This window comes from Dreissena polymorpha, chromosome 4, assembly GCF_020536995.1.
Source record: "Dreissena polymorpha isolate Duluth1 chromosome 4, UMN_Dpol_1.0, whole genome shotgun sequence".
Classification (NCBI taxonomy): Eukaryota; Metazoa; Mollusca; class Bivalvia; order Myida; family Dreissenidae; genus Dreissena; species Dreissena polymorpha.
Window position 1 is genome coordinate 61,768,600 of NC_068358.1, and position 14,254 is coordinate 61,782,853.

Below are 14,254 nucleotides of genomic sequence, written 5' to 3' on the forward strand. Positions count from 1 at the left end.
GACACTTTACGCGTGTGCATTAAACTCCCTGTCCTTGATGAGCCTGACACTTTACGCATGTGCATTAAACTCCCTGTCCTTGATGAGCCTGACACTTTACGCATGTGCATTAAACTCCCTGTTCACAGAGCATGGCTAATATATTGTTGGGAAAACAAAAACAAACAAAAGATTTTTTGCAAATAAACATTTTTGCTCCAAATTGAGAAAAAATAACAATATTTTCCTTTTGATAAGAGTCTGTGCTCTGAAGGCAGATGAAAAAGGCCGAAACGCTAAAACACATAAGGTATATTCATACTTTATTTCTGTCACAAAAGATAGTAGAAAATAACATCACAGAAATGCATCAACAGTATGATTATTGGTATTATCATTAACAGTTTTAATATAAATAGAAACTAATACTTTATATACCACTGTCTTCCAAAAGATTAAAATAAATACTTATACAGAATAACAAATATTATAACATTCTGTTAAAAGTTGGCATGCAAATAACTGTATTGATCCCAAATATATAACTCTCCAGCAAGAACATTTAACATCTTCATTAACTCATTTTCCCTTGAATTTGTTTAAATGTCATACACTTTTCCAATCATCATATCACTCAAAAGTTCAGTCAATAGGTCTATCCTTTGTTTTCAGTTGGATCGCGAACCATAAGCAATATCTTGTCTAATTTTGCAATCTCCGCCTGCTCCCTCACAGATGGGTCTACGGCTTGGGCTCCCTTCTTCTCCTGTAAAACATGTACATGAATTGCCTTAAGTTAATATATGTATATTTATACAAATTGTCTCTGTTAAGAAGATGTAAACGTATGTGAATTGTCTCCCTTTATGGATGTGAATTGTATCCCTTTAATGGACGTAAGTTTATGTAAATGCTCACCCTATAAAAGAGGTAAATGTATGTAAATTGTCTCCCGTTTATAGATGTGCATTTTCTCCCTTTAATGGATGTGAAAGTGTTTTGATATTATCCATATTAAACTGAAAAATAAAATTCTTATTTTTTTTTAAATAAATAAAAAATTACAGAAAGTTTTTTTTTTTATAAAACTTTTTAAGTATGGTTTGTTTAAATTAGAAATCACAAGTATAACAAACTTGTGGTTGTGATGTACACAGTAAGTAATGAATAAATATAAGTTTATTCTAAATTGCATAAAAATGTGATTAAATAAACACAGTTAATGTTTTCTAAGATTTATTTAAAATATTAAAAGTCTTATTATCAGCAGGAAAGAATTATTAATTTAAATATTTGAAATTCATATACAGTATTAGTTATCATGTATCTTACACAACACAGCTGTCCATGTATGTGTATTAACCTATAGATAAATGTAAATTGCTACTTTTGGGTGAATGTCTTTATATTGTCTAGAAAACTTGTCATAAACAATATTTTCTTCGGTGGTTGACTTGTAGAATCTGCACACCAGGTATCAAAGTGAACATGCAAGAACATGGTACAATATGAAATGAAATTTTAATAGATGTATCCATTTGTTTGCCATATAAAGAAGCAAAAGCAGTCACAAGAAACATAATCATATTAAGCACACAAACAATGTACTGAATGACAAAAGTAAAAACACTGTAACTTTGATTAACATGCAAACATAGCTTAGCAAGGGCTTTGAATATTGAACCTGGATACAAATAACTTATATATTGTGCGTTATAAACTGATCTCTTTGTGTACATGGAATTGCATTGACAAAATGTTTTCCAATCATCACAATATAAAAGGTTACATCTGCAAATCAACTTAAAAATACACATAATTACATATACTCCATCTAACATCACAATTTGTGTTTTTTATTACAGACATCACCACTGAACATTTTATATTTGACTTACTTGCATAAAATGAAAATCATGCTTTAAAAAGGGAATGTAAAGCATTTTAAACCAAAACTAAACATCTAACGAAAATAATAGCTATAACCAACAGGATGCATGTCAAGTCTATATCATTATAATTTGACTAATATTCCCTAAAAATGTACATTTGTCCATAAAATAATGGTGATGACTCAAGCAAAGTATACTTGACCGTTCACTGACCTTTGTAGAGAAATAGTGATGCTTACAAACATCCGAGTGATGAATATGAATTAACAGAACTACCAAACTGTGAATTCTTGTTTCCTGATAAATATTAACAGAAAACTATGTTTGGGAGGTTTCAAATTTGCCACTTAACACTAGTATAACTATGTACACTTCAACATATAATCTGAATACTTTCCCAGTGATTCATCTTGTACAAAATGTATTGTGTGACTACATTATTTTATTAATCAACATGCAATGGGCAATTCAAGCATTAAAGTATCTTCCAAGTTCTTTTTTATCAGTATGTGCAAAAAGAGAATACATAATGTGCCATTGAAAAACAAATCAAGCCAAATTTCATGCCATGTTTGAGGTAAAACCATAAAAGAAATCTTACAGTAAGCTTATGATATAGAATACTTATAGCATTTGTATTCTCCTCATCTAGCTCGCTCTTACAAGGAAAACATTTCAAATATATTAGTGTTATCAGTAAAAGCGTGTTTCTGCTATATACAGATATCAAGTTGGTGCCTAAAAACAGTACAATTAGAGACCACATTTACCACCAAACAAAATGAATATTGCTAAACAAGTGCAACTTTATTTAGTCAGTGAAGAGTTACTGCTCTGGAAATACTTTAACCAACATTTTTAAGATAAAAGGGGCAGAATTTCTGTCACAATACAAAGAACAGTTATGTTTTTTTCCCACTTGAAACATATAAAGTAAAGCCCTATTTAATAAGGACATTCAAATATGGTACCTCTGACAGAGTTAAAGGTAATGAAATTTATGAAAACCTTGAATAACCAGTTTATAAAATGGGTAAAACTTTGTTAAAGCTCATTTCAATGCATAAAAAGACAATAAAGAGATAGCATGTGTATGAAATAATTGATATGGGCATGAGTTGTTTAATAGCCACCTATCAGAACCACCTATCAGAACGAGGAAGTGTTGTTTATGGACTGATGTTTGTTGTTATAGTTAAGGGTAATGGGATTACAATTTTCAATGACACAGGCACTTTAAAATGTCTTGTATGATGCAGAGCTATAGGCTAATAGCACAACTGGTAGGATGCAGTTATAAATGACTGAAAATCAAGGAAAGAACCTAAAGATTGTATGCTACAGATATGTAATAGTAGTATAATTAATGGTGACAACCTTCCATCTGTTACATGTAACAAGAATGGATTTTAAAATGAACAATATGTTGACGGACAAATACATAATGGCTTGCATACTAACTATATTTAGTAGAGTTGATTAGAATAATATTTTAATATTGTGAGTTTAAAACACACACAATCATTAAAACATATAATTACCTTTGGCTGTTTCCTCAGATTAGGTGAAAGTTTGCAGCTAGTAACTGTACCCCTGAAAGATGAGAAATCTAAACCATGATTTATAATAGCATTTTTAACTTTGAAGAGTTACTAGAAAACATACAGATACATTCATATTGGAAGAAGTTGCTGTCCTTGTCAAAAAGCCTCAAAAACTATGTCAACATGTCACAAATTTGAAAAACCTTGTTACCATTACATGAGCAAGTTTATGACTGGACCTTGATGAACTTAAACAAATATATATCTTTACAGTATCTATGCAAAATTTGATTCTGAGTCTAAGGGGTCAAAAACTAGGACACAATCTTAATGATACGTTACAAAAATATTTATCTTGACACTATCTAAGCCATAACTGAATCTGGGTCAAGCAGGGTCAAATAACAAGGTCATCAGGTTAAATCTTAGCAAAAGCTAACAAACACTTTAAATTTGTCTTTTTTTACCTTATTACAAACTTAGTCTGATTTTTTTTCTTGAACATGTCTGGGCCAAGTTTTGAATTAGGTAACATAATTTTAAAATTTAAGTCAGGAGGTTAAATCTTTGATAAATATTTTAGCACTTAAAGTCAGGTGAGTACTTTAAGGCGACCTTGGGCCCCCTCTGATAATATAAGTTGGCCCCCTTTGGTAATATAAGTATTTAAGGGCTTACAGTTTATCTATTGAATTATGTTTTTGTTTACTGCTTCCAATATAAACCTATGATTGGTGTATAGTCATTAATAAACAGATGTTCACTGGTGCATTGATCTGAGTCATGCAAAAATGGGCCGACGTTATGTAGCAAGTGTAGCTCCAGACCAGCCTTCACATGCCCAAAGTGAGGTCAGGAGCTACTTTCTCTATTAACCAGACCATGAACCCTGCATGACTTTAAAAGCAAACAGCCCAGCTCCTGACCAGACTGGGCAAATGTGCAGGCTGGTCTAGAGCAACGCGGGCAGCATATGGCATCAGACAATTTTTCGAAATTAAGCGGCTCAATTTAAAGTAAATATTGTTCTATGAAAGGCACACTGTACCTTTCGTCTCCCACAATCACTATGGGGTGCTCTGGGTTGAATTCCAGGTGCGTCAGCTTGGTTTTCTTCTTCTGGGCGACCATCTGTTCACACAGGGGCTCATACTTGTTTACGCTCAGATCATAGCAGAACAGCTGAAATATACAGATACCGTAAAAATAATCACACCACAACAATGAAATGGAAAACAGAATTAATTATGTCTTTTTGTCTGTCTTTTTGTTTGTCTGTCTGTGTGACAAAATAATCCTCCAAATTTCACCATCCATTTGAAACTTGCATTCATTGATCCTTATGAAATTTAATTGTGCATGTGCACTTTTACTTATCCTACATACCAAATTTTTAAAAACTTTGCCCCTTTTTTAATGCAAAATTCCGATTAATAATTTTTACAAGTTGCTAAATCATGGGGCGTCAACAGTGGAGGTATGGTAAATTATTGCCAACAAAGCCTTAGAGTGCTATTAACCCCTAAAGTCTCTACACACCTGTCGTTTATTTATATCCTTTGTAAATATGGTATCAGGACTCGAAAAGAAAAGATTGCAGTAACAGCTTACCTTTCCATCGGCGGTCACAGCTGCAAACACGGTGGAGGAGTATGGTGCCCAGGCGACGTCACCCACGGAGTTGTTCAGGTCAAACGTAAACAGAGGTTTCCTAGAATACAGAAATTTATAAAATGAGCTATGTCATACAAAAATGGGTCTTATGCCATATGTGGCAAGCATAGGTCCAGACTGCCTTGAATCAATACCTTTAAATAAACTTTATATGGTTTTCTATATGAAGAATGTTATTATTATGTTTGTTTTTTGTTGTCTTTTATATTGACAATTACATTATGATTGTAGTTAAATTAAGCTTTTTGTTATTGGTCATTTTTCAGTATGCAGTAACTCATATTGATATTTGATGTACATTTACTCATGTCAATCAAAATAAAAACCACAATGACATCAATAGTAATACATATTATTAGCAATCATATTTGCACATATTTCAAATTGCAAGTCCAGATTTATGAATAAGTAAAAAGAAGCATTCATAATGGAAAATCAATAAAATCAAAATTCTAAGCAATTGAAGAATGGTTTAAGATCTAAAACGCGGAAGTACAAACTTTGCAGAGGCATCCATGGCATCACTCTTATCAGATGCAGACTTGTTTCCTCGCTCCCAGATCTTCACAGTCCAGTCTGCGCTGCATGTGATATAGATGTCCGGATGGTATGGGTTCCAACGCACCTGGCAGGTAATACAAATAGTGTAAAATTTGAAATCTCTGAAACTAAAGGAATTTGTGAAACAACTGACTGAAAATTAACAACTAAGATATATAAGGCATTTTGTTGATTTAAGTAAGCGGGTGTGGTTAACAGCAAAATCATGCATGAAGAGTAGCAACACCCAATATGGAATACACTGTCACCACTCAATAGATCATGACATAAAGGAAAACTTCAGATCTGTCCTACCAACCCTGCATATTGTGTCCTTGAAGAACAAAAACACATTTTATCATTTGTCTCAGGGCTGTATAACAAATACAATACTCTTGCATAAAACGCAGATTAACTCCCGTGTTTCAAGCATTAGTTATTCATTAGAATTCAATTTAAGACCTTTTCTTACTGAATTCCAGTTTTAAAGATTTCACTTCCAACCCTAAGAAACTGATTGGCAGTAAACAGAATAAAGCCTGAACAGACTGCATGTACTCGCATAAAGCCTGAACAGACTGCATGTACTCGCAACCTGTTCTGGTTTTATGCTGGTTGCTTTCAGTTGCTTTTATTTTGCTTCTGATTGGAAAAGTTTTAAACACACAGGCAAAGTGAAAATGGCTATAAAAACATAACGGCCTGCAAGTAACTCACAGTCTGTTCAGGTTTTATGCTGTTTGCTGCTCATCAGTATCTAAAGGTTTGGAGATGAAGCCTTTAAAATTTGAAATCTATTCAGAGAAGTCAATAATTTAATTTGAATTTTTAAGGGACAGCAAATGGGTTAAAATGTTTATCTGAATTGTAAAGGGTTCAACGCGCACCTTGTATACAGCCATGTTGTGGGCGTCCATGGAATCCAGGAACTGGCTGCTGTAGGCCTTCGAGCATGTGTGGATCTTGCCCTCCTCTGTCCCCACCACAAACAGGTAGTCGTTCTTCTTATGGAAATCAAACGCTGTTCCACAACCTGTAAAATAGGGATAGAAAGATTTTTGGCGATGGTTGCCAACCTGCATTCTGTCAATACTTCTTCTACAGAGAAAAATGGGGTTTTTGTTCCAGAGAGTCTAGGAACCAGTGCTAATTTCTATTCTTGATTAAGTATTGTTTTTTGTGCTTTAAAAATAATTTTTATATCTTTGGGTTTTTCTGCGTTAACTAATGATTTAAAGTAATGATAGTTTAGGAATTACACCATCATGGTTTTAGCCTGGTTACATACACTGGTGTTTGCCTGATAGGTTACACAATGATCAGTGGTATAATATACCTTGATTCCTTTTATAAAAACCAGTTTGAATAACAATGATTACAAATAGAAACTGGTGCAGATCCCTTGAGAATTCATAGGCTGCAAAAAATATATGTTTGAAATGTTAACAGCACATGTCAACAAGAGCACTGCATAACCGGTGCCACCGGTGCTCGGCTGCGAAAACTTGTAAGATTCTTTTTTAGAGGTCTCAGTGATTTTGACCTTTGACCTAGTGATCCAAAAATGAGTGTGGCGTTTAGAGCTCATCAAGGTACAACTACATGTGAAGTTTCAAAGTTGTAGGTGGAAGCACTTCGTTTTTAGAGCCAATGTTAAGTTTTTAGCACGAAGCCGGCGGACGACACAACACAACACGACACGACGAGCTGGCTATGACAATACCTCGGTTTTACTAAAAAAACAGCCTCGCTAATAAAACCAAAAGCAACATATAATATTTGGATTATAATGTGTAAAATAGTTTTACCAATGGTGGTGATCTTTGTTCCATCAGGGCCCTCTGCTGCTGAATCAGGCATGGCCAGCTTGATGACATCTTGGTATGTGAGCTCATTCTGCACACAAACAATAGATTGGATAATACAAGTGAGCCTCACTCTGGGTAAACTGGGCTTAACCCTTCCGATGCGGGAACCAAATTTGTAAGGCCTTTGCAAACAGTTTGGATCCAGATGAGACGCCACAGAATGTGGCGTCTCATCAGGATCTAAACTGTTTGCTATTCTGATAGTATTCTTTGAAAAAAAATCGAAGAAAATGCTTATTTTAGAAATTCAGCAGACTACATTTTAGCAGACTACAAATTTCCCAGCATGCAAAGGGTTAATGCATGTGCGTAAAGTGTTATCCCAGATTAGCCTCTTCAGCTCATTAATCAGGGAAAACACTTTCCACCACTTTAAGTGTATTTTGCATTTAAAAGAAAGTCTCTTCATAGCAAATATCAAGTTTAAATTGCAAAAGCTATCTGAAACAAAACTTGACCATTAACTCTTTCAGTGCTGGAACCGAATTTTAAAGGCCTTTGCAAACCGTTTGGATCCAGATCAGACGCCACAAAACGTGGTGTCTGATCAGGATCCAAACTGTTTGCTATTCTGATAGTATTCTTTGAAAAAAATTGAAGAAAATGCTAATTTTAGAAATTCAGCAGACGACATTTTAGCAGAAGACAAATTTCCCAGCATGCAAAGGGTTAAACAAAGTTTTGCCAGAGCAAGGCTCAAGTGTTATGGACATGAAAATTCCACTATTGTCGATTCCAGGACCATAACTCAATTATACCTCAAGTGATTTATTATTTTTTTGGATCTGGTAAATATCATATTATCATTATTTTAAAAACAAATTTTATTGCATAAAAACTATGGTCTTCATAAGAGAATACAAACTAAAACTAGAGCTTTGTCACAAAGATGACAAAGCCCTCCACGTTTTGAAAAGCAACTTTGGAATATGTTTGGTCATGAAACAAATCACACTTACAATTCATGTGAAACACATTGGAAGTTTAAACTAAATTGCTTGAAAAATGTGGTAGTTCACTTTACAAACTAAACACATTTTTTTGGACAATTACAAAAAAAGACACACAGTGACTTCAATAACTCTCTTTTAAAATTACTTTGAGTGGTATACATTTAATTTTTTATAAAATGTAGGTGTTGGGAGAGGTAGTAAAAATACATAAGACAATTACCCTGTAAAGATTTTTATTTAAGAGTTTGAATTAATATTGAACCTTGAGAATGGTCCAGTGCACAATGCGGCCATCTGATGATATGGAGAAGAAGTTGTGGTTGTTTTCCAAATCGTCCTTCTGCCATCTCACCTAAAGCACGTGTTAACAAAATGTAGGTGATTGATTGCAAAAATCAATACAAAGGTTAAGGGATATTCAAACTGCGCTTAAGTCTGCTTATGATAACGTTGGTGATATTATCATTTATCATACCACCGCATTGATATCTGCCTGATATAACGTTGCCTGATATATTATTTTATATCATGGTCAACAAGAAGTTCTTATATCAGTCAATGTTTAGAGTTACGTGGGATTTGCAATTAAGTCAACAGTTTCTATCAACATGAATCAGGTTCAACAAAACAATTTGATACCAAGAACGTACATATTTTATTCTAGTTTAAAGTCATAAATCATAAAAACGTTTATTTAAAAAAAATTCACAGCCCGCACTATAGAGTTAAATGACGTCATCAATGGGACAATAAATCTTGAATAGCGATATAGTCATTGTACTCGCAAGTGTTGCACAGAAAGTCAAGACAAATGATAACTGTATGCTAATCCTCAACTATTCAAACAAACGATTTAACACGCTTATGTCAATATTGACACCATCATCAAAATGTCAATTTCAATACACATCTCCAAAATGGCATCTCCAAACTATTCGGAAAAGTGTGTTCTTCGATTAAATTTGTCGCTGCAGTCCATTCCTGATCTCAAATTCGAGACGTTATAATTAAAGCGGGTGTACTCTTTCCATTCGTAATGCAAACTTTTTTTTCTCTATACGATGTTAAAAATAAGCGATTATTTGTGTTGTCTTTTCGAACGCTGTTGCTACATGTATGTCAACGTGTAAAAGCCGGATCAGCAAAATCAGCGGTGATCCGTACATTTTAATTATAAAAAATGGATTGCTTTGCAGATTTTTAGGAAAATGTGGTATGACAAACAGAAAAAACTGGTAACTGTCCCATCGTTTTGTAATATATCAGACTCGGCATGAATAAAATAACAGCACGGCAAGCCTCGCCGTTATATTATTCTAAGCCTCACCTGATATATTACAAAACGATGGGACAGTAACCTGTTATTCTCTATGTACCCTTATGAGTAAGTTTTGTTTTCCTTTTATTTTAGTCATAGTCATATCATATCAACCTTTTTACCTAAACTCTAGAAACCCTACTCATACTCATAGTTGGTGTTACGATCTGAACACTTTACTTTTCATGTCAAATGGTTATTATCCAAATAGTAAGAAAAGCTGTAAATATATGGCATTTTAATTAATTGATTTATGACTGAAATCCACAAAGCTTAAAGAAATATCAGACATGTTTTTGCTGTTTGCAGCTTAGTATACTCTATGATTGCTTTTGCCTTTATTTTAATTCATAGAAAATAACAAACACATTGACAGCTTTGTGAATGAAATAAAGACATCAAGTACTGGTTCTACACAAGAAACAGACTCAAGAGCGCTTCAATTAATAAATTATACAAATTAATACATACATAGTCTTTACAAACCTGCCAAACCGGGTCAGTGTGCTTGCCATTCTTGGCCGTACAGCGGTGCAAATGACCGTCCTTCTTCTCTATGTTGTAGACCCCCACGCTGCCATCATAGAAGCCCACAGCGACCATGTATGGGTGCTCCGGGTGAACGTCAAGGCACATAACTCCGCTATCGGTCTCGTAGATGGTCTCTGGGAACGAGGGGTTCTTCAGCGAGTAGAACAACATCATTCCGTTGCCTTGCTTCATGAAGTCGTCTGAAAATACACAATATAATTTTTAGCAAAGTTACATTTTTAATGATCCCCTAAAGATTGCTAGTTTCCAAACACGATAACACTTTTATACCATAGTTGAAAGATGCTGGTTATACTTTACAAATCACCAAAAATGAACATTATGCTTACATGAGTCAAATGATGGAGCGAACAGGTCATTATGAAACAATTAACTTCATGCTTACATGAGTTAAATGATGAAGCCAACAGGTTATTATGCAACAATTAACTTCAACCTTTCATGAGTTAAATGATGAAGCGAACAGGTCATTATGCAACAATTAACTTCATGCTTACATGAGTTAAATGATGAAGCAAACAGGTCATTATGCAACAATTAACTTCATGCTTACACGAGTTAAATGATGAAGCAAACAGGTCATTATGCAACAATTAACTTCATGCTTACATGAGTTAAATGATGTAGCGAAAAGGTCATTATGCAACAATTAACTTCATGCTTAAATGAGTTAAATGATGACACAAACAGGTCATTATGCAACAATTACCTTCATGCTTACATGAGTTAAATGATGAGGCGAACAGGTCATTACGCAACAATTAACTTCATGCTTACATGAGTTATATGATGAAGCGAACAGGTCATTATGCAACAATTTACTTCATGCTTACATGAGTTAAATGATGAAGCGAACAGGTAATTATGCAACAATTAACTTCATGCTTACATGAGTTAAATGATGAAGCGAACAGGTCATTATGCAACAATTAACTTCATGCTTACATGAGTTAAATGATGAAGCAAACAGGTCATTATGCAACAATTAACTTCATGCTTACATGAGTTAAATGATGAAGCGAACAGGTCATTATGCAACAATTAACTTCATGCTTACATGAGTTCAATGATGAAGCGAACAGGTCATTATGCAACAATTAACTTCATGCTTACTTCAGCCATATGATGCAGCATTGCCAGCAAACATTATGCTTACATGAGCAAAATGAAGCAGCAAACAGGTTATCATGCAACAATGAACTTTAGGCTTGAAAGAGCCAAATGATGTTGCAAACATTATGCCTACATGAGCCAAATGATGCAGCAAACAGGTCGGTGTATTTTGGGTTCCAGCAGAGGGAGGTCACTGCAAGTTTCTTGGCCTTCTCGAAGGAGAACCTCCAGAGAGGCAGCAATGTACCCTCGTTGTCACGGTACTCATCGGACGGGTCCTCCCAGTACTTGAAATCTGCAGGCAACAACATTTATTTATGTTTACAGGACTTATGTAAGTGTGTAAAGTCTCGTCCCAGATTTGCCTGTGCAGTCTCTATAGGCTGATCAGGGACAGCACTTTTTGCTTGTATGATATTTTTTGTTTTGTGGATGTCTCTTCTTAGCCTTTTAGCTCCTATTTAGGTGGAAAGTGTCGTCCCTTATTGACCTGTCAGGACTGCACAAGCTAATCTGGGAAGACACTTTATGCACATGTAAAGGTACTCATCTGACAGGTCCTCCCAGTACTTGAATTCTGCAAACACACACATTTGTTGACCCTTTCCTGCTAAGAAGCAAAGTGAAAATGGCTATGTGCAAACATCATATTACCAGAACAGCCTGCCAGTTACTCGCAGTTTGTTCAGGTAAATTTGATTTCCTGTGGGACTACAAATGTGTCAAAGTGTTATTAGTGAGGTTATAGGTTAAAGTTAAAAGCTGGTATGAAAACAAGAGATGTGTTTGTCAGAAACACAATGCCCCCTTCTGCGCCGCTTTGATTTATTTTTTATTTTTTTACTATATCCCTTTGGATTATATCATTTGGCAGGTACAGATCATTTTCACAAGGAAAGTAATTTTTTATATTACTTCCCTTGTAAAAATGATCTGTACCTGCCAAATGATAAATAGACATTATCTCCCTTTAAAACTTGTTACTTCCCTTGGATTTGGTTTTTTAACCTTTGACCTTGAAGGGTGACCTTGACCTTTCACCACTCAAAATGTGCAGCTCAATGAGATACACATGCATGCCAAATATGAAGTTGCTATCTTCAATATTGCAAAAGTAATGGCCAATATTAAAGTTTTCGGACGGACAGACAGACTGACGGGCAGTTCAAACGCTATATGCCACCCTACTGGGGGCATAACTAGCAGGCAACAGTTACAGGTACCCCATTAGCCATTGGTTCCTAAAATTTGTGGTGGACCACCTAGATTTAAAGAGGAAAACTTGTATGTTCTCTGTGTCAGAAGTATTGAACAATGCGGTTGGGCAACCATGGCCTAACTGTAATTTTCTTACTCTGTTACACTAATGTACAATGGCCCAGTTGTGACTTGTCTGAGCACATGAAGGTTGACCATTTATGACCAGGCATGCAACTGGACAATTACCCATTGTTGACTTGTTAGAGCACGGGAAAGTTTAAAAGTCTCTTTGATGCAGTTTTGGTACAGATTTCTGAATCATTGCTTTCATAAAACCATCATATTTTATACTAAGAGGAACAGTGGCGGAGTGGAATAGAAATTCATTCAGTACAAATATTATATAAACATTCAACAACAGTTCTGAATGCGTTTATGTACGTACAAGGTGTTTAATTTCAGGCTCCACCTATGGGAGTATTTTAAAAAACAGGAATGTTAATTGTTAGGTAGGGCAATGCTAATTCGGTACATTGTCTATCATAACACAAAGTTTTTCACAAGATTTCACATATTCAGCTGTCTTTTCTTCTGCGAGGAAATTCATTGAACTTAACAATTAACAGGGAAAATATCTTTGCAAATGAACAAGGGAGTTGTATTGGAAGCATTTTCTGGTCACAACAATAACCATTGAAGAATAACTGTCTGAAGATGTATACGAATCCTAGCATTAAAAAGTGATGGATTGGAAATGAAAATCAATAAATTGCAATTTTGATTGTTCATTAAGAGGAATTTACAAATCTAGGCAACTAGTCATGTGGAATAAAAATGCATCATACACATTTCTACACTTGAATACAAAATTTATATACCTTGCTTTTAATGAGCAAATATCAAGAAACCATAATCTATTCTGTAACCTGTGTTAATCCTGATGTTAATTTGATGATATTTTGCATGTTAAACATAACCACAGTCGTTGTTAACCATAGTCCTTGTTAACCATAAATGTTGTTAACCATAGTCATTGTTAACCATAGTTGTTGTCAACCATAGTTGTTTGTTGTTTTAAAGGAAGACAACCAAGTTTATAGGGAATTCATGTGAAAAAAGGGTCAAATTGTAACAAAACTAAACTTTTATTCTTTAAAATATTACAGACTGGTTAGCAGTTCAACACCAGTCATAGGGACTATTGAAACTTACCTTGGGCAATATCATCGTAAGAATTCTGATTGACCATTCGTTCAACAATCTTCGCAGCCTTGGCAATTCTGGACACATCGTCACCCTAGCAACACGAAATGATGAAATTGAGCTTAATATTAGTTGTCTGATATTACAATGTTCAGCAGATACAGCAGTTTTGCATGCACTCTTAACTGGAAGTTTATTTTCACTGCCTTATCCCTTCAAAATGAGCTGCCCTCTGTGAAAAGGGGGTTTAATGAATGTGCTTAAGACTGCACAGGCTAATCTGGGAAAACACTTTCCGCTTTTATGATATTTTTTGTTTCAAGAAAGTCTTTTCTTAGCAAAAATTCAGTTAAGGCGGAAAGTGTAGTCCCTGATTAGCCTGTGCAGACACTTTATGTACATGCATTTAACCCCTTTT

General features: G+C 34.8%; 1 protein-coding gene across 2 annotated transcripts in view; it reads right to left on the bottom strand.

The window, feature by feature from the left end:
* Nucleotides 1–285: 285 nt before the first annotated feature.
* Nucleotides 286–14,254, bottom strand: part of LOC127877491 (dynein intermediate chain 2, ciliary-like) — a 41,501-nt gene continuing 27,532 nt past the window's right edge. For both annotated transcript variants that reach the window (XM_052423427.1, XM_052423426.1), the window contains exons 11-21: nucleotides 13,846–13,930; nucleotides 11,567–11,728; nucleotides 10,255–10,499; nucleotides 8,713–8,802; nucleotides 7,438–7,525; nucleotides 6,517–6,662; nucleotides 5,590–5,714; nucleotides 5,027–5,126; nucleotides 4,464–4,597; nucleotides 3,413–3,464; nucleotides 286–745 (exon numbers count right to left, since the gene is read on the bottom strand). In XM_052423427.1, the coding sequence (XP_052279387.1) occupies nucleotides 635–745; nucleotides 3,413–3,464; nucleotides 4,464–4,597; nucleotides 5,027–5,126; nucleotides 5,590–5,714; nucleotides 6,517–6,662; nucleotides 7,438–7,525; nucleotides 8,713–8,802; nucleotides 10,255–10,499; nucleotides 11,567–11,728; nucleotides 13,846–13,930 (1,338 nt within the window). In that variant the 3' untranslated portion in view covers nucleotides 286–634. The remainder of the gene's footprint in view (nucleotides 746–3,412; nucleotides 3,465–4,463; nucleotides 4,598–5,026; nucleotides 5,127–5,589; nucleotides 5,715–6,516; nucleotides 6,663–7,437; nucleotides 7,526–8,712; nucleotides 8,803–10,254; nucleotides 10,500–11,566; nucleotides 11,729–13,845; nucleotides 13,931–14,254) is intronic.